Below are 27,116 nucleotides of genomic sequence, written 5' to 3'. Positions count from 1 at the left end.
ATATATATATATATAATAATAAGAGTATTTTAATCATTCTCTATAATAAGAGTATTGTAGTTACTTTTTATAAAAAAAAATATTAATTTAGATCAATTCAAGATTTGATTAACCATTTTTTCGATTAAATTAATTTGTCTAGCCTAATTTTAACAAAAATAACATAATTTAATTGATTATATATATTAAATTTTAATTACTAAAAAAAATTTTTAAAATAAAATATTTTAAGTGTCTTTATCTGAGTGACTTCTTTTATTTAAATAAATATTAAAAATTCAAATTTTATTTTATGTATGTAATAATTTATTGGCCAACAATAAACCTCGACGTATAGAATTGGAGAATATTGTAGGAAAAAAGAAATTCATACGCAAATTTCGTATAAAAATACGTATCCGTAGAGAGTATACATGCAGCACTAAATATACGTTAAGGATAAGAAGAAGATACACAAAAAAGGCACCAACCTAGATTTAAGGCTTAAGCCTCTCTCAATATTTTATTTTTCACGTATCTCTATTTTCTCTCTCCTCTCTCCTCTCCCTGTCGGTGTACACAGATCTTGCGCACTTCCAACGTTCTTCTTCTTCTTTTTGTGTCACTATTCTTCTCATTTCGGCTTATTCAGCTGCAACAAATCGTGGGTATCACTTAGTTTTTAAGTTCAATCAACAAAGCTATAGCGGTGTGTTTCTCCGAGCTCGGGATCTTTGGTGGGGTTGTGAGGAAATTCAAAAAAATAAGGACTTTTTTGTTGCCAAATTGGAAATTTGTGGCTTTAGAAATCTTGGTTCTTCCAAAAACTTGGTGAGGTTGGTGTTTGTGGGATTTGGAGAAGAGTGAGCGAGTGTGTGTGTGTGTTTAATTGTTTATCAGTGATTCCATTTTTCTTCTATGTTTGGTGAAGAGAAGGATAATAATAATAATAATAAGCTGGGATTGTTGTTGTGGATTTGTGATAAGGAGAGAGGGTAGGTGGGGATAAATGTGGCTGATTTGAATGGTCAAAGTTTGAATTTTTTTGAAAATTCTAAGGTCTTTGTTTTGTTCAGTTTGTGCTTGATCTTCAAGAGGTGTCAATAATTTTGTTGGGCTCAGCAGAAAATGCAGCAAGATCACAGGAAAAAGGTGGATTTTTTTTCAGCTCATCATTTCTGAAAATTGTGCAATTGAGATTGGTAAAGTAATCATGATTTAGTTCATAACTTATTATGTCATCAATGAATCTATCAGGCTTATTTATTGATCTTTGTGGTTGTGATGATTGGTGAGAGTTATGATGAAGGCACCACCCTAAGATTATGTTGGAGAATGGTGGTTACTGAGAGTTATTAATGTGTTGATTTTGTTCTTAACTCTGTTAACTTGAGACTCATATTTTTTCAGTTTTAGTCCTTCATGTGGTTTGGTTTCTGTATGCATCTGTTACTAATGAGAGCATAACGGCATGGTTTGGCAAGATATTTTTTTTTTCTTTTTTAAATAATCTTTTCTGCCCCTCTTGATTTGTGATTTATGCAATTTGTCTCAGTTCAAGATTGAACTCCTAATCTAAATGCATACAGTATCAGATCAGACTTTTTGTGATTGTGTGATATTATTGGTATTTTAGTTTCCTTTGTCCTCTGTTAACAAATCAAATTTTGTCTTCTAATATAATTCCTTCTTATGGAGGCAATATGTCACTTCATGTTTATTATCTGTGTGTTTGATTGTTTTATTTCAATCTGTGTCATACTAATAATCATAGTCCTATAAATATAATTGAACTCATCTTTTTGTTGAGTTTTTGAATCTCTGGTACTATGATAATTCCATGATTTGACTTTTATGTTAACATAGGAATTTGTATTATGCCTGTTAATTTTATTGATGAGTTCTGAAATATGTCTAATGTAAATTTATCTTTTTAAGACAACAAAGAAAATTCAAGTTTGTTTCTAATTTGTATTTCTACCTGTGATCTAATTTCCTTTTTGCATTTATTTGATGCTTCGGGGCCAATTTGTAACTTGTTTTACACCATAAAAGCTAACTTTCCTGATTTTGCTACAGAATTCAGCAGAGATGGATTTTTTCTCCGAATATGGTGATGCCAACCGGTACAAAATTCAAGAAGTCATTGGGAAAGGAAGTTATGGTGTTGTCTGTTCGGCCATTGACACTCATACAGGCGAAAAAGTGGCGATTAAGAAGATTCATGACATCTTCGAGCATATATCTGATGCCGCGCGTATCCTCCGTGAAATAAAGCTTCTTAGGCTTCTACGACATCCCGATATAGTTGAAATCAAACACATCATGCTGCCACCTTCTAGGAAGGACTTCAAAGATATTTATGTTGTTTTTGAGCTTATGGAGTCTGATCTTCATCAAGTCATCAAAGCCAATGATGACTTAACAAAAGAGCACTATCAGTTTTTCCTTTACCAATTACTTCGAGCATTGAAGTATATTCACACAGGTAATTATCCATATGTAGCCGTGCTTACTGATTTTGGGTGTTTTTGTGCTTATTTTATGAAAAAAGTACCTTTGAATATATATATATATATTGTCGTGTAAGTTTCTTAGCGATTTTGTTGATATTGATTCCAATATTGCCTATTCTAACTAATAATTTGCTACACAATACAGCAAACGTTTATCATAGAGATTTGAAGCCAAAGAACATACTAGCAAATGCAAACTGTAAACTTAAAATTTGTGATTTCGGGTTAGCTAGAGTTGCCTTCAATGACACACCAACTACTATTTTTTGGACGGTACGCCTTTAATACATCTCCTTTATACCTTTTTTTCGCTACCAGCTTTGCTTTTAATTCATTTATTTATCTAAACTTATCACTTGATTTGGAAAGTAGGGACTGATGTTTCGAGCTTTGCTTATTGCATGTTATGTAGGATTATGTTGCAACAAGGTGGTATAGAGCTCCGGAGCTTTGTGGATCATTTTATTCTAAGGTATGGCATTTCTAGATTCTTTTGGACATCTGTAGAAACTGGTGATGGTATAAAAATGCCTCTAGTCTACTTACCACACCTTAATTTAAATTGCGTTACGCCAATGATACATTTATTTGGTTATCACTTAAGATTGAAGACTGTTATCATTATGTTTTGTCTTACTAATATTGTAGCCATATATGCATTTGTTTTCTTTGCTTCTTATGTTGAACTATCACTTTTGTGTTCATTTTGATATTTTTCTGGTTGGCCTTGGATTTTGAGATTTCTGCAGCTGTAACATATTTTTTCTTTTTTCTCCTTTTGTAATTCTTGGTGCAGTATACACCAGCAATTGATATATGGAGCATCGGGTGCATCTTTGCCGAAGTGCTCACAGGAAAGCCACTTTTTCCTGGAAAAAATGTTGTCCACCAGTTGGATCTGATGACAGATCTGCTTGGGACACCCTCACTGGATACCATATCACGGGTAACTTCTTCCTCGCAGTTGTGCATGAAACCATCTATTGCACTATAAGCACAATTCTGAACCAAAGCTTACAGGTTTGCATCAAATTTTTTGAGTTGGATGCAGGTACGCAATGAGAAGGCACGGAGATACCTTACTAGCATGAGGAAAAAACAGCCTGTGCCATTTGCACATAAGTTTCCTAATGCAGACCCTTTAGCGCTACGACTACTAGAGAGATTGCTGGCTTTTGATCCGAAAGACCGACCTACTGCTGCAGAGGTTTGTGACATTGTGACATTGTAGATCATGTATAGCAATCTGTATAGCAATCTTGACCTTCTTTCTTGAGATATATAATGGTTTTTGGTGTCTTCAGGCATTGGCTGATCCTTACTTCAAGGGACTGGCTAAAGTTGAGAGAGAACCGTCCTGCCAGCCAATCACGAAAATGGAGTTCGAATTCGAAAGGCGAAGAGTCACGAAGGAGGAAATTCGTGAGCTAATTTTCCGTGAGATTCTAGAGTATCATCCACAATTATTGAAAGACTACATGAATGGAACAGAGAGAACTAATTTTCTTTATCCAAGGTTTCTAGTTTCTTCATAGCATTTCAACTGTTTTCGCCATCTTTTCTCTTTTCCTCTCTTGATAGTTTTTACAATTTCTGTACAGTGCCGTTGATCAATTCCGGAAGCAGTTTGCTCATTTAGAGGAAAATGGTAAAAATGGACCAGCAGTGCCACTTGATAGAAAGCATGTTTCTCTTCCAAGGTAATTCTAATCTATAGTTGCAAATTTCTCATTTGCGTTTGTTAGGCATTTTATGCATTGCCATTGTAGTTGTGGTAACCATATATAAAATTGAATCTTGCAGAATTATAATCACTAACTAACCTAGTGCATCATAAACCAACATTGTCTTCGGTTCACCGCAGCATTGTCTTTGTTTGCATACATGTTATGATTATGAATGTTTAACATCAACAAGGAGGCATAGTCAGATTTTCACTTCATCATGCTCTGATATTATTGACAGGTCAACAATTATACATTCAAACATTGCACCCACCAAAGAGCAGACGAGTATTGCTTCCTCAAAAAACCGGCAAACAGCTGAAGACTATAACAAGAGCTCAAGAGATACAGAAATTACAGTGCCACGGCCGATGCCAGGTGCCCAAAGAATTCCACTAGGTATAGATTTGTTATCATTGTTCCTCTTAAGTAAGTTTATAGTTTTACATGCATGATTTGTAATAAGTTATACCTGCATTTATATTTTCAGCAAAACCTGGTAAAGTTGTTGGGCCGGTTGGACCGTACGAGTATGCGAGTGTTGTCAAGGATTCTTATGATCCAAGAACATTAGTAAGAGGTTCTGTGGTTCCTTCTCAACCTGTTCCCACAGCATACTATTACCATAGTTCTAGCACCAGTAATCGACCGGCAACAGAAGCCGATAAGGGCGTTCCTTTGCAGGCAACAACACATGGTCAACAATGTGGAGTTAATGCCAAGATAGCGCCGGATATAGCAATCAATATCGACAAGAACCCATTTTTCATGACGCGTGTGGGAGTGAACAAGCTAGAACAAGATGATCAAATAGCTATAGAAACAAATTTGCTGCAATCTAAGGCTCAATATGGTGGGATTAGTGCTGCAGCTGGAGCCACTGCTCATAGAAAAGTTGGACCTGTTCAGTATGGTATGACAAGAATGTTCTAACTTCTAAGTAAGATTTCAAAATATGGCAAGAGCAATCCCTTGTAGAGCAAAAAGAAAAGTTCCCCCTCTAAACTGAACTGAATCTCTGAAGTGAGAAGACTTAACTTTAAGGTGGATATATTCTTATTTTCTCACTTTAAGGGTGTTTCTGAGTTGGGGTTCTAGAGAGAAAGAAATGGAACCGTTCCATTCTTTTGCTTCAGAAATCCAACTCAGAAATACGTCCTTAGGGAGAAACTATACAGTCTTTAAAGGAATCGTATTCGCATCCGCGGAAAAAAATGCTTGGTCTCTTGTGGTTTGTATAATATGAGGGAAGGTAAGGGCCATAATGAGGCAATGCTTTCCCTATGAAGAGCCAGCATTCTGTGGTTAAAAGTTGTAAACTTTGGTTACAATTGTCAACAAACTGTAACCATGAAACAGAATCCTAATCTTGCAAGTTAATCCATACCATTCTATTTCCCTTTCTTCTTATTTGCCTCCTTGGAGTGCTGTTGATTTCAAGTGATACTTAAATCTCTTGGATGTGTCGATCTCCGGAAGATTAATGAAGTTCTATGAACTTAACACATCAAATTGATTCATTGTCAAAGTAACTTGTATTGGTAAATTATGAATACATTTGGAATTTCAAACCAATGTTCTAAACAGAATCTATCTATTCTTAATATATAAAAATTAATATATAAAAATAGATAGATAAGTTTATCCATATTATTTTTAAGATATTATGCTCCTTTTAGTAATGTTATGTCACTAACATTGTTTATTTGACAAAATTTTAGAATCAATCAATAAGTTTTTGTCAAATCAACAAAAAAAAATACAAAAGAAATTAAAAAAGACATTAAATTTATATTCTTATATTTATTATATCTTACCGTTATAAACAATATAATAAATTTATAATCACAATAATTAATTTATTAATTTATATAAATAACTCATTATTACAAATGTTATAATAATATTATTAATCATAATAAATTTTACGTTATAAATATTTAAATTTCATATTATATGAATTATTTATATAAGTCTCTTGTCACTATTCCTTTAGATAACATTAAATTTAGTACAAGAAATTTATTTTCGAACTACACATCTCAAATTTGAGCATTATTCTTTGGACAATATCACCAAAAAATAGACAATTAGTTTATCAAAGTTCACATAGTTTGTCTATGAAAAACATTAACTCCCACAAATGAAGAAAAATTTATTTGCTTAGAAATGATTATATTAGATGAAAAAATACAAAACAAACATATTTATTGTATTTTTAAACTATTCTTCTACCTTAGTCCATGACAATAATAAAAAAATCTCGTGGCCCACAAATTCAACCCAACAGAATACATAAATTTAGTTACAATTTTAGTCTTTATTATTTTATCTTATCTTATTTTTAATTATTCTTATCTTATTTTTTTTACTTTTATCTTTATTAAATTAATGCTCTATATATATTTAATTTTACTTGCGATATACAATTCAATTAGAAGAAAAAAAGGAAGGGGAAAAAGGACAACGAAATTAGGGTTAGGATTTTAGCCCTCTTTCTTCTTCGTGTATATCTAATTCAGCAAAGAATCTCTCTTTTCTTCTTCAATCGATAATAAATGGCGTCAACGAAGAAGATCACTTTGAAAAGTTCCGATGGCGAGGCGTTTGAGGTTGACGAGGCAGTGGCTCTCGAATCGCAGACGATCAAGCACATGATCGAAGACGATTGCGCTGACAGTGGAATTCCTCTTCCAAACGTCACCAGCAAGATCCTTGCGAAGGTGATTGAGTATTGCAAGAAGCACGTCGATGCTGCTGCTTCCGAGGAGAAGCCATCCGAGGAGGATCTCAAGATGTGGGATGCTGAATTCGTTAAGGTCGATCAGGCCACGCTCTTCGATCTCATTCTGGCTGCAAACTACTTGAACATCAAGAGCCTCTTGGACCTTACTTGCCAGACAGTGGCAGACATGATCAAGGGCAAGACTCCGGAGGAGATTCGCAAGACATTCAATATCAAGAATGACTTCACGCCGGAGGAGGAGGAGGAGGTCCGCCGCGAAAACCAGTGGGCGTTTGAATGATGATGATCTGCTGCTTCTCCTGCTGCATGCATAGCTTCTGAGATTGGGTGCCCTGTGGTTCCATTTATGCTATAGTTGCTAGTTTTACTTTTACGGTTTATCTTATTTTCCCTCTTATTTGGATCTTGAAATTGTAAGTATTTGATTATGGTGGAGGAATGATTTGTTTCTGGTTACCATATTTTAATGTTTAAAAAAAAAATTACAAAATATAATATTCTTCTTCTTTTCTTTTCTTATTTTTTAATAATTTTATTTTTATCATAAATTAAATTTACGAAAGAATACTTTAATTATTTTTGTTTTTTTATACTTTTGTATTATTTTATAATATTTTATATATAAATGTATTTTAATATCGTTAAAATTATATTTTTTTTAATATACTATTTATTGTTCTATTTTTAATAAATGTAATTAAAATGCTACAACAATTTTTATATTATTTTTAATAAATGTAAACAAAAAAAATTTTGAACACAACTACTTCAAATCTAATAACACTCCAAAAAAGTAATAACATTGAAATACTATCTTAATTGAAAAATTTGTACAATCTCACATTTATATTTAAAGTCAAAGTAAATGATTTTAATTTTAAAAAAAAAAATTAACAATACACTATTGCCAGAAGATCTGTTCTAACAAAAAATATTGAATCTCAACACTCATTACAATAAATAAAACAGGTAATACTCTAAAAAAATTACTTATTTAAGATATTTTTTTATTTCTAATTTAAATTATTCATTGATTATAAACCAATTTCACCAATATTAATAACATCAGACGAAGATTTCATACCTATGAAGAGATTAAGGAGAAAGAAAACCATACAAATTCAAGACACATCTAGAAGTTTAATATCCAAAATAAAACAAATACCAAAATCAAACCACTAAATAAAAATGTCATTTTATACGACTTCAACATCCAAATCTGTTGTACTACAAATTATTGTAAATAAAATATCTTTTAAATTTAACTATAATTTACACATATTTAATTTAATTCTACAAAATATAATAATTTTTAATATTTATTATATACTATTATTAATTTATCGCCCTGCGTATCGCGGGTCTCATTTTAATTTAGCTTTAATTTATATTGAAATGCTGTGTGTTTCGTATAGACAAAAAATAAAGACAGAAATTTAAGTGCAGTCAATTTTAACTAAGAGGCGTTAGATAAAAATTTAATCAAATCAATTAAATCATTTAACGATTTTTAATTATCAATTTCACGTAAAGTTGACTGCACTAAAATTTTTTAAAAAATGAATACAAATATTTTGTTAACGTATATAAAAAAGAAATAGTTTATTAAAAATTATTTTTATATTTTCAATGTATTGAACTTATAAAAAACAAAAAGTATTTTTTTATTATACTCTTAAAATATATTATTAAAGTATATGATAGTTAAATAAAAAAATATAAATAATATGTCTGATTAAAAAGAAATTGAAGATACAACAACTTACAATTGTTTCTTTTTCATGCTTATCAAAATATACAGAGAGTAGCATATCAAAAAATATATATATATATATATTTTCCTCTTTTTTTTTTGTGAATTGTTATCTTTTTATGTATCGAAAATAAAAAATTCGCAATTTTTAATACTCGAAAAAATAAAAAGTCAAGAACTTAAACATTACAGTTTCCTCCGTCATTTTTTTTTCTTTTTGATTTTCTCGGCAACCAAACGCCGCGTTTTTTTTTTCCGATCTCTGATATATCACTTTTCGATCGTAAGAGCGCTCCTTCGCGCCGCCGCAGCAGAATCCGTTCGTTTGCATCAGTTGAAGAATTCGGGAAAATCGTGATCGATCGAGAAAAACGCATCAATAAGATAGGACGAGATCGACGATGCTAAGATGATGGAGGCGGAGCCGGAGATTGCGGCGGTGGCGAAGGTGGCGAGGGCAATGACGCTTCGCCGCCACCATTCCATGTCGGACTTGACCTTGGAATCGGTGCCGGAGGTGGCGGAGATTATAGAGGACGAGGTTCAGGATGAGGCGGAGTCGGAAGCCATAGCGGAGCTGCGGAAGCTTCTAGAAGAGAGAAAAACTCTGGCTGAGGTTCTAGAGAGAGAAAGGAAGGCGTTGAAGCAAGAGAACGCGCGGAGTGAGATGAAGGCGAGGGAGCTGGAGCGGAAGCTCATAGTCACAGAGATAAATGAGATCAAAGAGAGAAGCAAGAGATTTAGGGTTGAACAATCGCTGATGGAGAAAATCGATGAGAAATTGGGGGAAATTGGGATCCTAACGGAGAAGATCGAGAAATTGGAGAAGGCGTTGAGGAATTGCGAGGAGAGAGCAAGGTGCATGGAGTGGGTTGCGATTGGTTTGAGAGAGAGGGTTAGGGAGGCAGAGAGAGTGATAGGAGTGGCAGGGCTCGATGGCCGCAGAGGTTCTCGATGTGGCGGCGAAGAGGAGGAGTTGGAGTTGCCGCCGTGGCCGGTGGTGGTGAAGGGATTAGGGTTAGCAGGAGCTATTAGTGCTGCTGTGGCTGCTATGATCTATTTTTGGTTTGGAAGACACAAATCTAGAAGATGAAATGCATGGTTGCATGTGATTTGATCAAATTCAAGAATTTCAACGAGCTCTCAAAGTAAGAAAATGTTTACGTTCAATCCTTTGAAAAATGAGAAACATTCTTATATTCATTCTTTTATTACATAGTGAACTGATTTACTCTTCAAAATGAATTGTAGAACTCAACTAGTGTTAAAGAAAAGTGCTTAGATGTGCTTATACATAAAAGAGAAAAGTGCTGGTTTTGTTTCATGTAGCATTCCACACTTCAATTTTGTAGTATTAGTTGTTATTTTTCCTTTTTGGTCATCTTCTTGCAATTAGTGTCAAGTGATAATGGAGTGAGCTTTTTAACTTCTTGTACTACATACATTTATATAGTATGATTACTGAAGTGGTAATAGAATTATAGAACATACAATTTTCTTCTTGAAGTACCTGATAGAGTACGATTGGTAGTTGATTTTTTGTATATACGTAACATGATTGAAAAATATTATAATTTTTGGAACTAAATATACTATATTTTAAGTATAAAACATGGTACAACAATACAATTTAAAAGAGTAAAATCGAATATGATCCTCTTTTAATGATATAAGTATAATATATATAGGGGAATACTCACATAATGACATCTTTATATGAAGATGATATTGTGAATCCTTAGATGATTAATCAAAAATATTTAGTCAACTTTATCAAATCATCTAATGATTCACAATGCTATCTTCATGTGAAGATGTCATCATGGGAGTATCCACCGTATATATATATCCCTCAAACACCAAATAAAGGATTTAGTAGGCTAAGAAAGTAATAAATTGATTCCCCAAAAATCCCATTTCCCTTATTATTTATTGATTATTATCACTGTGTGCCATGTTGTCCCTACGGCATTCAAAGGGTAATCCATGAGCATAACGCCTCAAATCACGGCAATAGTGATAAACAACCCACTTTGAGTTAACTTGCTTCAACTTTTTCTTGTTTTCATTGTCAATACCTTTCTTCATTGAAGCACCAAAACCCTTGCAATCTGCTATACCTTTCTTTGGAACACAAGCAGTGCCATTGTAGTTCTTGAACCTTGCTATAAATGGTGCTTGTGACAAGTCAATCTTCACTTGGCCCCACCTTGTTGCCCATGCATCCCCATTCCAGAGTGTTGTGTACAGTCTCATTGGTTGCTTTGTTGGGAATGGAACACCGATTATTTCTTTGTTGTTTATCACTCTGATTGGAGTGTCGTCCACCCAGATTCTGCAATCCCAAATACACCACAAAACAAGATATATATTATTGTATGAACTAATCCACAAATGTTTATATTATTAGAAGATGAAGTTGCATGAATGGAAATTAATGTATAGTGTTTAGTTAGGTATAAACTCATATGCACTTAATTTAATATGAAGTTGATAGTTGAGAATAGTTAAATGATTTGACAGGTTTGATTAAATTAGCATCAAACGGCTTTTAGCTATTAACTTCACATAAAGTTAACTGTACTTGAGTTTTCACCGTGTAATTAGCTTACATTATGCGGGTAGGGCTCCAATCAATGGAATAGGTGTGATAATCTGCTGTTGGATCAAACCAAAGATAGTATTGAACCTCACGACCCCCAACACCATTTGCAAACACATTTGTTGATAGCATATATGGATCTCCGGTTAAGTTCCCCAAGAACTCAAGATCAACCTCATCATGGTGATCTCCTTGAGAGCTTAGCTGCATGCACGCACCATCAACATCGACATTACATGTCAAATAATCAAAACTAACATATAGTAATGCTACACATAATTCATCAAGAATCTTGAGGCTATATATGTTGATGTGCTACACGCTTCGAGTATATTTATATTCAAAAATTATATTTATACCCTAAAATCAGTTACCATATATTTATATATAAATACATGTATTATTTAGTTAATTTTCTATGTGTATTTTATATTCTAACATATATTTTATACTAGTTATTGATTTTAATATAAACGTAACATATCCATTTATATTAGTTAGGGATAAAAATAGAGTAGTGTAAATTTCATATGTAAAATTTTGTATCAAACTTGTCCATTAGAAAAAAAAAATCACCATATGATCTCTTCTAAGGAAACATTCATCCTTTTTTTCGTACACTGATTTTTCAATTTCCTTTCGCCACTAATTATATATAATTGTAAATTACTTTTATTTGTGAGTATATCCTTATTTTGTATAACTTTTTCAATCAAATTCTTACAAAATTATGCTTAAAAATAAATATTTTTGTATGGGACAAGAACCTAATCACAAATTTTTGTAAAATATGAAAGCTTAATTATAAATTTTTAAAATATATGAATTTATTTACAAAATTGATAAAACTACAGAAACCATCACTTTAATTAGTTAAACCTTTATATAAATATGAAGGTAATTAAATTAGGAGTTAATGAAAAGAAAGAAATACATACATAAAATGCAGTAACAGTTCCTGCAGAGTTTCCTCCAACAAGCTTGATCTTCATGTCAAATCTTCCAAACAAGAATTGATCCTTGGTAGCAACCCCAGAACCAGAATATTTATCCATTGAGAGAGACATGCTTTGTCCACCATCAGAAATCTTAACCCTATCATCTCCAAATAGAAGGTCAAAATCAGTGTTGAAATTCCCACCATATGCAATTGTGCTGAACCCTAACAACATACAAAGAAGGAGAAAATATGAACCACCCCATGAAGGAGCCATTTTTTTAATTATTAATTCAATTTTTCCTTTTTGTTTTTGGGAAATTGATTATTAGGGGAATTATTAATGATTAATTTATATAAAAAGTTTGTACGAAATTAAAACATTTGGGTGTGACAAATTGTTGCAAATGAAGGTGTCTAATCTGTCGAATACAACCGCAATGTTGCTGTTGCAATTGCAGTTGCAAACAACAATTTGAAAAATTGAAAAAAAATGTTGGTTCTTTTTGTTTTGTTTGAGAAAGATGATGAGAGGGATATGAAGATAGTTGGTGGTGTCTCTTGACATTTTGACGTTGGACAAAGAGTCAAACCTCAAAATTAGGTACTTCCTTAAATAGAAAAATGCTAAACTATGATTATATTTTTTTGTAATAAATAAGAATAATTTTGTCTTCCTTATACCTAATAATTAGGTATACATGCACATGCATATATTAAGAGAAATTCTATGTTAAGAAACCGTTTAATAGTTGGGAAAAATTTTAGGTGCATCAGAAACACCGATGTTCTAATTATTTTAACCGTTGATCTGAATTATAAAAAATATATAATATATATTAATTAAAATCAACTGTTTAAATAACTGGAACACCGGTGTTTCTAGTACACTTGAAATTTTTCCTAATAGTTGTACCACTGGAAAAACATGAGCTTGCTGTTTCAACGAGAATACATTATTTTTTTAGTTGAAAACTCAAGTGCAGTCAACTTCACGTGAAGTTGATAATTGAGAGTCGTTAGATGATTTGACTAATTTGACTAAATTTTCATCTAACGGCTCTCAACTATCAACGTCGACTGTACCTGAATTTTCACCATTTTTTTATTTTACAAATATTCCGTATTAACATTTAATTTAGTTCATTTTTTTATTTATTTTTCAAAATCACCATTGGTAACAATATTAAAGTGACAACAATTAGCCAAAGTGTGGTGTGTGAGAATCCTATATAGGTTGATAGATGCATCAAACTGTCTGTGACATGTCAACTTAGCATAAAATTACCATATAAAAATAGATAAAACATTTTTTTATTTTAGTAATTAAACCCATTAAGAAGTTGACTTCAGCTGAAAAATAATTATTGGGCCACAACTAAACAAACACACTCATTTAATTTTATTTTTAATTATTTTTTAATTTCTTTTTCCTACCTCCAAACATTATAATTTCAGCCACCACTATCCTAGTCAACTGCAAAGTATTTATTATACTCTCTGAGTTGACCAATTACTTTTTATTTTTGCTAACCTAAATTTTAAATTTTAAACTTTTAAATTTTTTATTTTAAATCTAAAATTTTATACCTTAAATTAATACTATCCTGGTCAACTGCAAAGTTTTTATTATACTCTCTGAGTTGACCAATTACTTTTTATTTTTGCTAACCTAAATTTTAAATTTTAAATTCTAAACTTTCAATTTTAAATCTAAAATTTTATATCTTAAATTAATTTATTTTGTTTAATTTTCAAATAATGTTCTTTTTATCTGAGTTTTGAATTTTTTATTAAATTTTTTTTTCTAATTATTGGTTGATTTTCAAATTAGTTCGATGGAGTGATGTTGACTCCGTACTTTTTGTTAAATATGTACATATTAAACTTAGGTAAATGCTATGGTATTTATCACTTTGTATCTAAGTTACTAAAAAAAATAAACAAATAATATTTAATAAATTTTACATGATTTACTTTTTATTTTAAATATTTTATTTTATTTTTTTTTAAAAAGTTAAGCAATTTAAGTACCATAACAAAGGCATTATAGAACTTACCTTAAATTTATTAATGGTTCTGTTATCTAATAAGGAACATAAAGTTTAAAATTGTTGAAATTGAAAATTTAGCTATAGAGCTAGAGAGTATAATTGGCTCAGTAAAGAGTAAAGAGTAAATAAAGACCCTATTTGTCCAATTTGTCTCCAAAATTAAGAGACAGTGAAACATTTTGCTGTTCTCGTAGGCCTATGGATTGTAGTAGAGTTGCCATGTTTGGATCTCAAACTTTAGCTTTTGCATGTTGGGCCCAATAAATATTTCTATATAGATACACAATTATACACACAGAAACATGAACCAATTAGTTAGATTACTTTAGTGGTTAGTTCATTAATATGTTTAAATAAGTGTTGAGATTATGTCCAAAAAAAAAAGTGTTAAAATTCGAATTCTGTCTTATGTATCTAACAATCCATTGGTTAGCGACAAATCTAGGGATGGCAAACGAATCAAAACTCGCAGGGTCGGCTCGCGTAACCCGCCAAGAAAAGGCGAACTGCACTAAAAATTTGAGACCATCAAACTTAAAAAGTCCGTCTAACACGAACCGCCTAATCTCGTGGGCTTCAGCGGGGCGGGGCAAATTTTTTTTTTTTTGTCATGACTTTTTTTAAAAATTTTTATGATGTTATTGATCAACAAGAGGATGAAGATGATAATTAAATATGTTCATGTTTTATGTTTGATTGATTACAAACATGAAGATGTTTAATTAAAACATGTCTATTTTTGGCTGATTTTCTTTGGTTACCAAACATTTCCGTAATCATATATTTTGCACCATGTTTTGTTTTGCTTTGGACAATGTTGGTTTTATTATTTTGTTTCAAAAAATTTGATTTATAGTTATATTTATTACATATTTATGGTTATAAAGACTTTAATGATTGTGAAATTAGAAATTATAACTTTTTTATGTCTTTAGAAATTATAAATTTATTGAAATGGTTATGAAATTATATATATTGTTTAATATTAATAATTTATTTAAAAAAAAAGATTTAGCGGGCCACCCGCTGTCCCGCCGTTAGGAGGAGCGAGAGAGGAATTCAGGACCGCCTTACTAGGTAGGGCGGGATAGCCCATCAGATGGCAGACTTTTGGCAGGGTGGGATAAAGCGGAACAGGTTTTTCTGTGTGTCACTCCTAAATAAATCCATAAATTTTCTATTCGTTCTTAACCTGTCGGATTGAGAGATACCGTTAAAAAAAATTTTCACACACGGACATGCGTTTATTATTATTAAAGATGATTTTGAATAAACCATTAAATATAATATTGAATTATCAAATTGCTTCAAATTTTATTAAGGACTATAGATGGTGTGGGAATAACATTTTAAAACGATAATTATAGATGGGTGTTGTCTTTTGGCAATAAATATTTAATAAAATAATAAATGAGATTTGGTAACTCTAGCAACTAAAACTTCTCATATTTCTCTCAAGAGTACCATTAAAACTTCTTCTATCAAAAAGGAATTAATCAAAGTGTATATATATGTTAAGTTTCTATTATGATAGATATTAAGCTGCAAGAGATAATTAAATATATATTAACTATTAAGGAGGCATTGTATGCTTATTATTAGCTATTCAAGTGCCAAATGGATTACTTACTATTATTTTCAATTTGGAATGAATTAGTTTCAATACTCGATTATATTAAATTACTAATAGTTGGTGCTTATTATAAAACTTTAAGAACTTCTGTTTCCTCCTCTTAATTTTTAACGAAATCAATTAAATAAATTATACAATATATTACATAAAAATTGTACATATAAAAATTTATAAAATAAAAACACTTTAAAAATCTTTAATTTATATGTAAATTTTTTATTTTATTTATTTATGCACTATATAAATAAATATATTATCATTTAAATATATACGCAATATAGAATATTATTAACACATTATATTCACAATTGTTTTATAATTATTTTTATCTATATATTTATGTCCAAATGAAACTAAAATGCTGTTTCCTCCTTTCTTAAATAAGTGTCTACTTTCTAGAATTTTTTTCTTCCACAAATAAAGGTCCATTAATTAGAAAACCAATCTAGCATTGTTATTTGTATTTTATAGTCATAGCTCTAAATTAAGGGATAGGATGAAAGAGAAAAAAAACAGTAAAATAATTAAACAGAATAATTATTGATGATATTAAGAGCAATTATGTAATTTACTTTTTAATTAATTTTTATAATATAATTCAAGATTTCCAGCACATTTAACTATTTTGTTATTTGTGTAAAAACTCAAAACTAGATAATTAGTATTCGAGAATGGATGGAATAATAGTATTAGTAATGTAGTGAAGTTTCAAAAGCTTTTACTTTTCTAACAAGTACTCTTAATAGAAAATGTAAATGGAAAAAAAAAAGTTAATTTTTAAGTATTTTTTATATATTTGGTAAACAAGAAAAAAATAAAACTTTTCTTTTTTAGTTTACTCTCTTAACCGATGTTTTTAAATTTGGTAATAATTTTGAGAATATCATTAAGACAATTATTAGTAAATTAGGAGTCCTAAGTTATTTTTGTAATTATCCTCTTAGTTCTTAAAAAAGTAAGAATTTAAATGTATATTTAATTTTTGAAAATATCAAAACAATAAAAAAATCAATTTTATTTAGAATAAAGATGATAATTTAGAACTTTAATTGATTTTTTTTAGCAAAACCTTCATATAAATTTAAGAGTGAATATCTATTTCAGTCTCTCTGATAATTTTTTTGATAATTTTTTTGAAAGACTATAACTCTATGAGGCTTCCAATAAAAAAAATATTTATTTCAGTCCTTGATATTTAATTTTATAAGACTAATTAGTCTTTTTGTCAATAATCTCTCTTTAGAATATGCTTATGTGATCGTTAATTACTAATATATCCTTTATTTAATTTTTATAAATAAAAATAATTTAAAAATTATTAATATTTTTTAGTTTTACACAATAAATTCAATCAATGTATTTGAAAAAGAAAACAACGAAAAAGTAAAATAAAAAAACTAATCAACCCTAACCATTATCCCTAAAAAATGAGATTCAAAAAAAATATCAATTCTAATTGATTTTTACCGAATAAATCAAAAGTTTAATATACTATATAATTTTATTCTATTATTAATACAAAAAAATATTAAGGACTAATTAATTTTACAGAAGTAAAAATTAAGAATAAAAAAAATAAATTTTTTATCAAAGTTTTCGTTGTCTTTCAAGCTAATTTAGAAATTTTTTCTTTCCTTTTACGTAATGAAAGAAGGGGTGTGATCTAGTGTGAATACTTGACACAGAAGAATGAATTTGTCTTCAGAAATCACAAATAAGAAGTGATTGAGTTGTTATTCGGAAATAAATGAGAATTGCAGATATTAGGTGAGATTGCACAAAAATGTTGGGGTGAGAAGTAAATACGAGTTGGAACTTTGGTGCCACTCTTAGTAATCTATTCAATCCCTATCAAATTCAAACCTTCCATTGACTCATCTTTTATTAGCTAGGCATCCGTTGGACTCAATTATTATTATTTTTTTATATTTTTCAATATATATATTATTCTTTTTAAAATTTGACAAAAATTTTATAAATATTCTTAATTTTTATTTTATTTTAATTTTATCTTAAAAATTTTTAATTTACATTAAATATATGACTGACATACAGGAAATTTAAAAAAAAAAATTAAAACTAATCCAACAATAATATATGATAATTATTTTTGGTTTATTTGTATTAATGGTTGTTCTTATAAAATTGTTGCTGAATTGATTTTAAATTTTTTTAAAAAAATTAGCCAATAAAAATATTTGATATAAATAAAAAATTTTTAAAATAAAATTAAAATAAAATAAAATCTAAAAATATTTTTAAAATTTTTAATAAATTTTACGGATAAAAAATATATTTTAATATATATACATGAACATAGAGTACTTTTTGTTTTCTTAAAATATATGGGTGATTTTTTTTACCACTTTATTTGGATGATTATAAAGTTTAAATATGAGGAATTTAAAATGATGGATAAGTTTGGTTTGATAGAAAAAAGATTGGGTGTGAGCTGGTTTGTTGCTTCTCACAGAGAAGACAATTATTAGTGACAGCCCATGCATGCATCAACATAATTTATAGGAAGTTTGGAACTGGCTAGCTATATATAGGAAAGCCAATCTGGTTTTGTTTAACTTGTTTGTTTTTATTTATTTATTTATTTAATTATTTATTTATTTATTTATTTCGGTGGGGTTGGGTGGTATTCTATTGGCAAGCTAAATCTGTTATAGATTTTAAATCATGTGAAAGTCTAAGACATAAATACTTACTTTGACCTTATATGTACAAACATTTTTTAACTAAAATTCAACTAGATTGGTATAATTCAACAAAAACAAAAATGCATGTCTATTATGTAATTTTTTATTTAATTTCTAGACTTCTTTAGCATAAAAATTTATTTAATATAATATATAAATTTATTTATATTGTGCACTAATTTTTTTATGCACTAAAATTTTTATATTGTATATTAAAATTTATATCCTCAATATTTTTACTAAAAATATATAGAAAAGGAAAAGGATAAAAAATAAGAAAAAGACAATAATAAAGAAAAATGAGAAAAAAAAGAGAAGAAGAAAAAAAAAGGTGGCAGCAACTACGACCACGACATTGAAAAAAAAAGCGCAAAAAAGAAGATAATAAAAGAGGAAGAAAAAGAATCAACTTGAGTTGATCGAGTGGTCAGTTCACTCGTCCGCTTAATTAAGTGTCGGGGTTCGAATCCCGTCTTATGCATAAAGCAACCCATTGACCAACAATAAACCCTTAAATGAAGCTCACATCATAGTTGATTCAAAATATATTTAGATGTCTAATTTTATTGAATGCTAAATACATACAAAATAATATTGAGACATGGAAGAAGATAAAACTGTCTTTATACTGTTTAATATCAATAAAGACTTTTTTTTAAGGGTGTCTATGAACGTAATATATATATATATATATATATATATATATATATATATATATATATATAAGAACAGTGGATTACGTATAACATATTTAAAAAAAATAAAAAAATAAATATTTTTTATTAATATTAATCAATATTTTTAGTTAATGATTTATTTTTATATTATTAAGAATTAAATTTTAATCTTTAGAATTTAAAATTTAATACTTAAGTCTTAAAGTATAAAGATAATGTTAGCTAAATATTCACCAAAAAAATAAATTTTATATTAATATATTTTTTATGTTTACATTGAAATTCAAACAAATTATTAAAATAATATGTAACACCAAATTTTGAATATTTGTTATACATTAATTAATATCTAAAAAGTCATATATATTTTTAAGAAATATTTATAATTTATACTAAAATTGATGCATTTCTATCCTGTTTAATTGAGTAATACGGACAAATATTTTTGTTATTATGGTATTCTTAAATATTGTTAGTTAATAAATTATTATATGTATAATATAAAATTTAACCTCCTAATACTTATTTACATAAATGATTAAATTGATTATTCGACCTTTTTCAAGTTGGTTTAATTTGATCATATATGTTATAACAAGAGTATCTATATACTATGGATAAATTGATGTTCTTTCATTGGGTGTGTCTCCATCATCAGCTCCCATAAATATTGGGGCGTTGAACACTTCCTTGTCAATAACAAGTGATCACTACTACAACGAATAAAGATTTTCGCAATGGTAAAAATTCATCGGTAAAAATTAAAGAGAAATGTAAGTTACTCTCAACAAAACTTTTTCAGTATATTAACAAAAATTTACAATAAGCATAACAAATTAAAGAAATTGGCGTGACTAAATATATAATACCTATGAAACAATTAGTAACATATATAAAGTTAAACCACTCAATTGGGATATTAATAAATTAAAGTTTGATTAATTAAAGAGATACCGGTTAAAATAATCCTTAAAAAGGTATATGCATATATACATATTTTAATCCTTAAAAAGTAAACGTAATCCACTAACAATGTAATAATAATAGTTATGTGTACACTAAAATTAATCATCAAAGTTAGTTATTAGTATAAAATATATGTTAAAATATAAATATATGTTAAAGATAAATTAAACTATACATACATGTATTTATACACAAATACATTAGTGATTGATAATCATTCGATTACATCCGTTTTTGTATGATTATTTATGTAAACGATGTAATTAATGTAAAAAAAATAGTTATTTTTATTGACATAATATTTCATAATTAATTACACATATAAAATTATTTTACACAGACAAGATATCAAAATAATAAATTATTATTATTATTATTATTATTATTATTATTATTATTGGAGTAAGTAGTAAATAATTGAAATAGTAAGGAGTAAATGCAGCGTACACCAACATCAACTAACCACATAAAACCCCACCTGCTACTATTAACTTCCCTTCTCTCTTATTACCTTCAAACCATTTTATATTTATTCCATCCTTTTGTTCCCTTTCTCCACACACCACACTTCTTCTTCTTCTTCTTCTTCTTCTAGAACAAAAATGGAGACCAAAACAATTCATTTCTTTCTTGCATTGCTTGCTACATTCAACATTCTAGTTCCTGTTATATCATCAACCACCACCTTTGAAGATAACAAGAACTACTACATTACTCCAACTCCAGATCCAAGTATAGGAACTCCTCCCTCATCAGGTTTATTTACTTCTTTTTTTTCTTTAATTTCTAATATAATAATGTTATATATGTATAAGTTTTTGTTTATATATCTATAAAATGTTAGAAAATTATGACAACATTTTTTTTCTCCATTTTAGATATTACTATACCACATGTATTACATATAGTAGTATACATTACTAGCTACTAAAAAAATTCATGAGAATAAAAATATAGTTCTCTAAAAAAAATTAAAATTTTAATGTAATTTATTTAATGCATTTTAAAGTAACTTATCTTTTTATTTTATTTTATTTAATACAAAGCTTTTCTATTTAATTATTCAACCAGTGTCCTACTTGCAAAATAATCCCTGAAAAGTATAGCTTAGCAAAAGTTAGAGAAAAATCTTAAAGTACAATATACTTTTTATCATATTTTATTTTTATATAATTAGAATTTAATATTTAATATTTAAAATATTGATAAAAAAATAAATTTTAATTTATTAATCATATAACATTATTTAAAATTAAATTTGCATGATATATATTCTTATGTTAATTATGTTTATATTATATTATTCCTAATCTTGTAATATAAACATTAATGTTAATTAATTAATTGTAGGGTCATTATCACCACAAACTCCAACTCCATCATCTGCATCTCATGGATCTGGGCATGGATCATCACCCTCTCATGGAAGCCCATCACATGGAGGAAGCAGCAGCAACTGTGGCTCACCACCACCATCACACTCAGGAGGTGGTGGTTACTACAACTCGCCGCCGTCGTCACCAACACCAACCACCCCAATTGACCCTGGCACCCCCAGCATCCCCTCACCACCTTTCCTTCCTACACCATCTCCCTTCTCTGGTGGTACCTGCAAGTAAGCTAATTAATTTCATATACATTACATATTAATTACCTTACTAAAAAATATTTTTTAAACACAAAAAATCAACTACTAAATCAGTCATTATATATATTTGTATATTTGTATATAAATACATATATTATTTAATTTATTTTTAATATATATTTTATATTTCAATATATTTTATACTAATAACTAATTTAGTAATATAATATAATATGATTTTTTTTAAAAGATCATAGATAACAATTTAATATTTAAAAACATTTATAATAAATTATTGGAATCAGATTAAGGATGTGCTTGTTTTAAAAGTAAATTATTCTCTGTATTATTATTATTATTATTATTGAAAAATATACTAGAAACTTTTTTCTTTTATATTATTATTTTAGGAAGTTATTATTTTCATGCAATAACTTAAGTTTTTGAAATGTTATTTATTTTTTAAGATTTATTGAAGCATGAGGATACAACTATGCTCTTTTTCATTTTAAAGGGTTTTTTTTTTTTACCAAAATAAGTTAAAACAAATGCAAACCTTTTTAACATATATATATTCAGTTATTTCTCTGATTTTATTATTATTTTTTTGTTTGTTCATTTATTCAATAATTTATAGTACAGTATTATTTAATATGTAATATACTAATATTCCAAAATAGGCATATTATTATTACCACATTATTGTTAATTATAATAACATGATAATGGATTTTTTTTTCTTATTTTCTTTTAAATAAACTTTCAGCTTCTGGAGCAATCATCCAGGACTGATTTTCGGAGTTCTTGGATGGTGGGGAACCCTAGGAAATGCATTTGGTGTGACAAGTGTTCCAGGGATGAGTTCTGGAATCACATTGCCACAAGCACTCTCCAACACAAGAAAAGATGGAATTGGATCACTCCTTAGGGAAGGCACTGCTTCATACCTCAATTCCCTTGTCAACCACAAGTTTCCATACACAACCTCCCAGGTCAGAGACCGATTTGTCGCCTCAATCACCTCCAACAAGGCGGCCGCCGCCCAGGCTCAGCTCTTCAAGATGGCCAACGAAGGCCGAACAAAGCCTAATTTCTAAAACAATCACTGAGTTTCAGTAACCGAGTCTTATCCCTCTAGATAAAGTCGAACTCTGAAGAGTTGTTGGTCCTGGTCCTGTCTTTTGAAATAGATTAAATTTGTTTAATTGGGTATGTCTGTTTAATTATTGAGTTATTTAAGTACATTTGATGTTTTGAATTTTGTGCTAGTTTGTTATGTTATTTAATTAAGGCTAAGAGTACTATTATCTTTTGAGATATGGACATCATATGTTTTTCAATTTAATGCAAGGTTTTTTTTATGATTATGGTTTCGGAATTCCGGTAGTATTTAATAAAGTTCATTTATTGTTACAATTGATAGTTCTAGCTAGCTATATATATTGACCTTGGCTTCATTCATAATAAGATCCAACTACTTCATAACATAGCAATCCCCCACAAATGAAACATTGTGTTATATGATGGACTGATTATCCCAGACAAAGATGCAGGAATAGGTCTACAATGAAGTGTCAATTAATGATGGATCTATATTGATTTTGAATTGCTTTTTCAATCACTCATGATATTTGTAATTTTTTTTCTTTTTACTTTTAATTTTTTTTGTAACGAGATATAATAATAATAATAATAATTAATTGTTACATTTGATTTAAGGTGAAAACTCAGGTGCAGTCGACTTCACGTGAAGTTGATAGGTGAGAGCCGTTAGATGATTTGACTGATACTAAATTTTCATCTAACGACTCTTAACTATCAACTTCACGTAAAGTCGACTGCACTTGAATTTTCACTTTGATTTAATATAGTAACAAAAAAGTCCATTTATTGTAAAATAAAATAAATAAAAACATTAATTTTCATATATTTGACACTATAGAGCAAGGACCACATACATACATTATAAGTTAGGAAAATTTTTAAGTGTACTGGTATATCGGTGTTTCAGTAATTTTTAATTGTTGATTTTAATTATAAAAAGTATATATAATATATATAATTAAGATCAACGGTTAAAAATTACTGAAACACCGGTATACTTAAAAACTTTTCTATATGATAAAATTAAAAGTTTTGCATTGTTTCTTAGTGTGTAGTGAAGAAGAAAAATGCATGCATGATGATAGTGTTCTATTTCTAACCATGAGGTAGAGTAGGGTACCCTATAATATCTAATTGGTGACCATTTAATTGTTCGGAAAAGGAAGGGGTACAAGGCTGTCGTTTGGTTCAGAACATTTATAAGGATAGCTACAACCTATAAAATCAAACCACCAATCCTTCCCCCTCAAGAAAAAGAAATTAAACTACAGTATATTAGACTTAATTAATTAGTAGTGAGTAAGAGATAAATTAATGTTACAGCAACACACTAAGCAATAAGCATGCATGCACTATATAACTTGACTTATTTAATTATGTTTAATTATGGGCCTAACCAGGCCAAGGAGCTATAACTCAAATGACATAGTTTCTTCATACTCACTTAGAAGTCGCGGATTCGAATCTCATTCCTAACTTTATGGGCCTAACCAGTCCTTGAGAAGTTGATACCAAAGTTCATGGTATTGGCAATGATGTTGGTGAGGCATTATTTGATGAGATCATTATTCATATGTAAGGGTCAGGTTGGCCATGTTTACAACATTGGGACCAAAAAGAGAGAAGAATTATGTATTGATATATGCAAGCTTTTCAATTTGGATCCACATACACATGTCAACTTTGTGGACAATGACCAAAGGTAATATAAGAGCAATAGAGATATTTTTTTATTTATTTCAATGATTTTTTTTTTAAGTAGAAGTTTTGGAAAAGAAGACCTATATATAAATCATTGTTGCATTAGATTTGAGTCATGATTTTTGTTTCAATTAGTGATTTTTCAACATTTGTACTTCTCCAATTTTTGGGTTCTCTATAACCACTTGAATCCAATAATTTTGCAATACTTTTTAATTTATGTCTTGTAAAATTTTTCAAATGCAATCTTTGAAAGGACTTATAAATCCATTGCATTAAAGTTCATCACGTTCAAAATTAAATATGGGTATTGAATCGACCTATTTTTCTTTTTTTAATTGATATAAAAAATGCTATTTACATATTAAAATCAGTCATTAAAATTAATTATAATATATTTATATATAAATATATGTATATTTTAATTTATATTTTATATTGTTGGTTTTGATAACTGATTTTAGAATAATATTTGCCTTATGTGATTTTTCATTGGTTTCAACTTATTGGTTTCTAATAATAATTATATGTGTTCATATATATACACTTAGAATTCAAATGATGGTTTATGCACTATAGAATTTAAAAATAGTTTTATGCATCTCATTGGAACTTTAGAAATAGTCCCCTCCAAAATGATATATTGGTAGTAATAATAACTTAATATCATTGTTGGCTCTATATTCCTAGCTCAAGAGGGAGAAATAGACTACTGCCCCGGCAGTGATGGCGGATGCACTAGGTACAGTAAGTAGTGGTGAGACTCGACGGCACTATTAGAGGAGGCGGATGAAGGTGGTGTGAACAGGGGCTATGGGTGGACGTGAGAGACGGTGATAAAGACGTGACGATGCTAGTAGATTAAAGGAGACGGACACAAGAGTCATGAAAGTTCAGGATGTGAAAGAGGGTGGCGAGATGCGATGGCGCTGATGGAGGAGGCGGACATAGGAGCAGTGAAATGGGATCACGGAGGCCAAGAACGCGAGAGACGGTGATGAAAATAGATGAAGGAGTAAAAGACAGAAGAAATGTGACGGTATTGGTGAGTGGTGGTAAACAATAATGGTGAGAATAATTAATTTGTAATTTATGTTTCAATTTATATTTTATAAAAAAACTAATTTGCCACATAAATCACTTTTTGAGTAATTTCAAAAGTCAGACATATGTCTCTCTACTTTAATTAAAAGGTTGCGAGCGACTTGTAATAATTATTTCACAACACCTTTAGATTGTGACAATTTTAAAAGGTAAGGTTGATTTTTGGGGTTTCACAAAGTGTGCAACTTGTGATTAGATACCATATGAATGCAATTCACACCAAACACCCCAGTTAATTGCATTAAAATTTACACCATTTCTACATGCATGCCAAAAATAATTAGCGACGCTCCTCAACTAAGCCACTAACTCAACTAACTACCAAACAAAAGATTCGAATTCCATAGGGAAAAAGATTCAGTGCTGACTCATTATAACTAGGTGCTTCCGACTTTAGTCGACCCTATTGCTTCAAACTAGGTTTAGTTAATTATTATCGCTATTTATGTGTGTGTTTTTCTTTTTGCCCATACCTTTATATATAGGCAGCTATAGCCTTTGTTAATCTTCTTTCTAATAAAATTATTTAAGAAAAATACCAAAAAATTATTAAAATTTATTATTTTTAATAATTATTTTTAGTCATCAATCTAATTCTTTTAATTTAATAATATACTTTAATATATATTTTTAAATATTAATAATTAAAAAATATTTTTAATAATTTTTTAACATTTTTCATTATTTAAATGGTATATTTCATTTTGTACATTAGACTATTTTATTTGCTATTTTTATTGTCTTTTATTATATGTAATAATTTATAAAAAATATAGTTTAACATATCTCGGACTTAAACTCAAGATTTTTTTAATGTTTAGATAAATTGTTTGGATGATTTGAAATGAATTAATAATTTTTGAATTATGAAAAGACGATTTATTTTTTCGACAGATCGATGATTAGAAATTGAAAAAGATATTTATTCATAAAAATAAAAAGATATCCGATAAGATATATATAGGACTATTGGTCAGTGGTCACTTCACTGAGGCATAAATTAAATTATACGTATATATTAAAAATAAATGGAAGATTATACTAACTAAATATATATTAAAAATAAATTAAATTATACGTATATTAGAATTTGGATTTAATATTTTTGAATGAAAATAAAGAAATTATACCATTTAAATTAGATGAATTCTACCATATCCTCTCTAAAATAAAGGGTAAATTACCCCTTGTGATATATACAGTGATTATTGATAATTATCTTTCTATCAGAATTTCAAGATTTACATTATCTTCTATTTTCTTTTCAATTGACGTTATATTTCTCTTGATACTTGGTAACAATGTCATTTTCATCATTTCACCAAAT

At 29.0% G+C, this 27,116-nt stretch overlaps 4 protein-coding genes across 5 annotated transcripts; 3 read left to right on the top strand and 1 right to left on the bottom strand.

Moving 5' to 3' along the window:
* Window positions 1-440: 440 nt before the first annotated feature.
* On the top strand, window positions 441-5,622 carry LOC112719797 (mitogen-activated protein kinase 20). 2 transcript variants are annotated; one of them, XM_025770497.3, is made up of 10 exons: window positions 441-1,131; window positions 2,059-2,467; window positions 2,641-2,768; window positions 2,908-2,967; window positions 3,292-3,441; window positions 3,547-3,702; window positions 3,800-4,011; window positions 4,097-4,195; window positions 4,461-4,618; window positions 4,710-5,622. In XM_025770497.3, exons 1-10 carry the CDS (start codon window positions 1,108-1,110, stop codon window positions 5,150-5,152), a joined length of 1,839 nt encoding a protein of 612 aa, XP_025626282.1. In that variant the 5' UTR covers window positions 441-1,107; the 3' UTR covers window positions 5,153-5,622. The 2 variants fall into 2 exon arrangements, with proteins under 2 accessions (XP_025626282.1, XP_025626283.1); XM_025770498.3 differs by having other exon boundaries at window positions 452-1,181.
* A 579-nt stretch (window positions 5,623-6,201) lies between these two features.
* LOC112719800 (SKP1-like protein 1B) lies at window positions 6,202-7,455 on the top strand. The gene has a single exon (XM_025770501.3). It carries the CDS (start codon window positions 6,778-6,780, stop codon window positions 7,243-7,245), a length of 468 nt encoding a protein of 155 aa, XP_025626286.1. The 5' UTR covers window positions 6,202-6,777; the 3' UTR covers window positions 7,246-7,455.
* Window positions 7,456-10,527: 3,072 nt separating this feature from the next.
* On the bottom strand, window positions 10,528-12,680 carry LOC112719798 (xyloglucan endotransglucosylase protein 1-like). The gene is made up of 3 exons (XM_025770499.3): window positions 12,259-12,680; window positions 11,331-11,524; window positions 10,528-11,053 (listed from the first exon to the last, which is right to left on the bottom strand). Exons 1-3 carry the CDS (start codon window positions 12,532-12,534, stop codon window positions 10,648-10,650), a joined length of 876 nt encoding a protein of 291 aa, XP_025626284.1. The 5' UTR covers window positions 12,535-12,680; the 3' UTR covers window positions 10,528-10,647.
* Window positions 12,681-20,812: 8,132 nt separating this feature from the next.
* On the top strand, window positions 20,813-23,247 carry LOC112719796 (uncharacterized). Its single transcript, XM_025770496.3, has 3 exons — window positions 20,813-21,048; window positions 21,643-21,907; window positions 22,647-23,247. The coding sequence occupies exons 1-3, from the start codon at window positions 20,895-20,897 to the stop codon at window positions 22,975-22,977; spliced, it is 750 nt and encodes a 249-aa protein (XP_025626281.1). The 5' UTR covers window positions 20,813-20,894; the 3' UTR covers window positions 22,978-23,247.
* The last annotated feature ends 3,869 nt before the right edge of the window (window positions 23,248-27,116 follow it).

The sequence above is a fragment of the Arachis hypogaea genome, chromosome 11 (genome assembly GCF_003086295.3).
Source record: "Arachis hypogaea cultivar Tifrunner chromosome 11, arahy.Tifrunner.gnm2.J5K5, whole genome shotgun sequence".
In the NCBI taxonomy this organism is placed as follows: Eukaryota; Viridiplantae; Streptophyta; class Magnoliopsida; order Fabales; family Fabaceae; genus Arachis; species Arachis hypogaea.
Note: the sequence above shows the minus strand (reverse complement) of the source record. Positions and strands in the feature narration are given on the sequence as shown.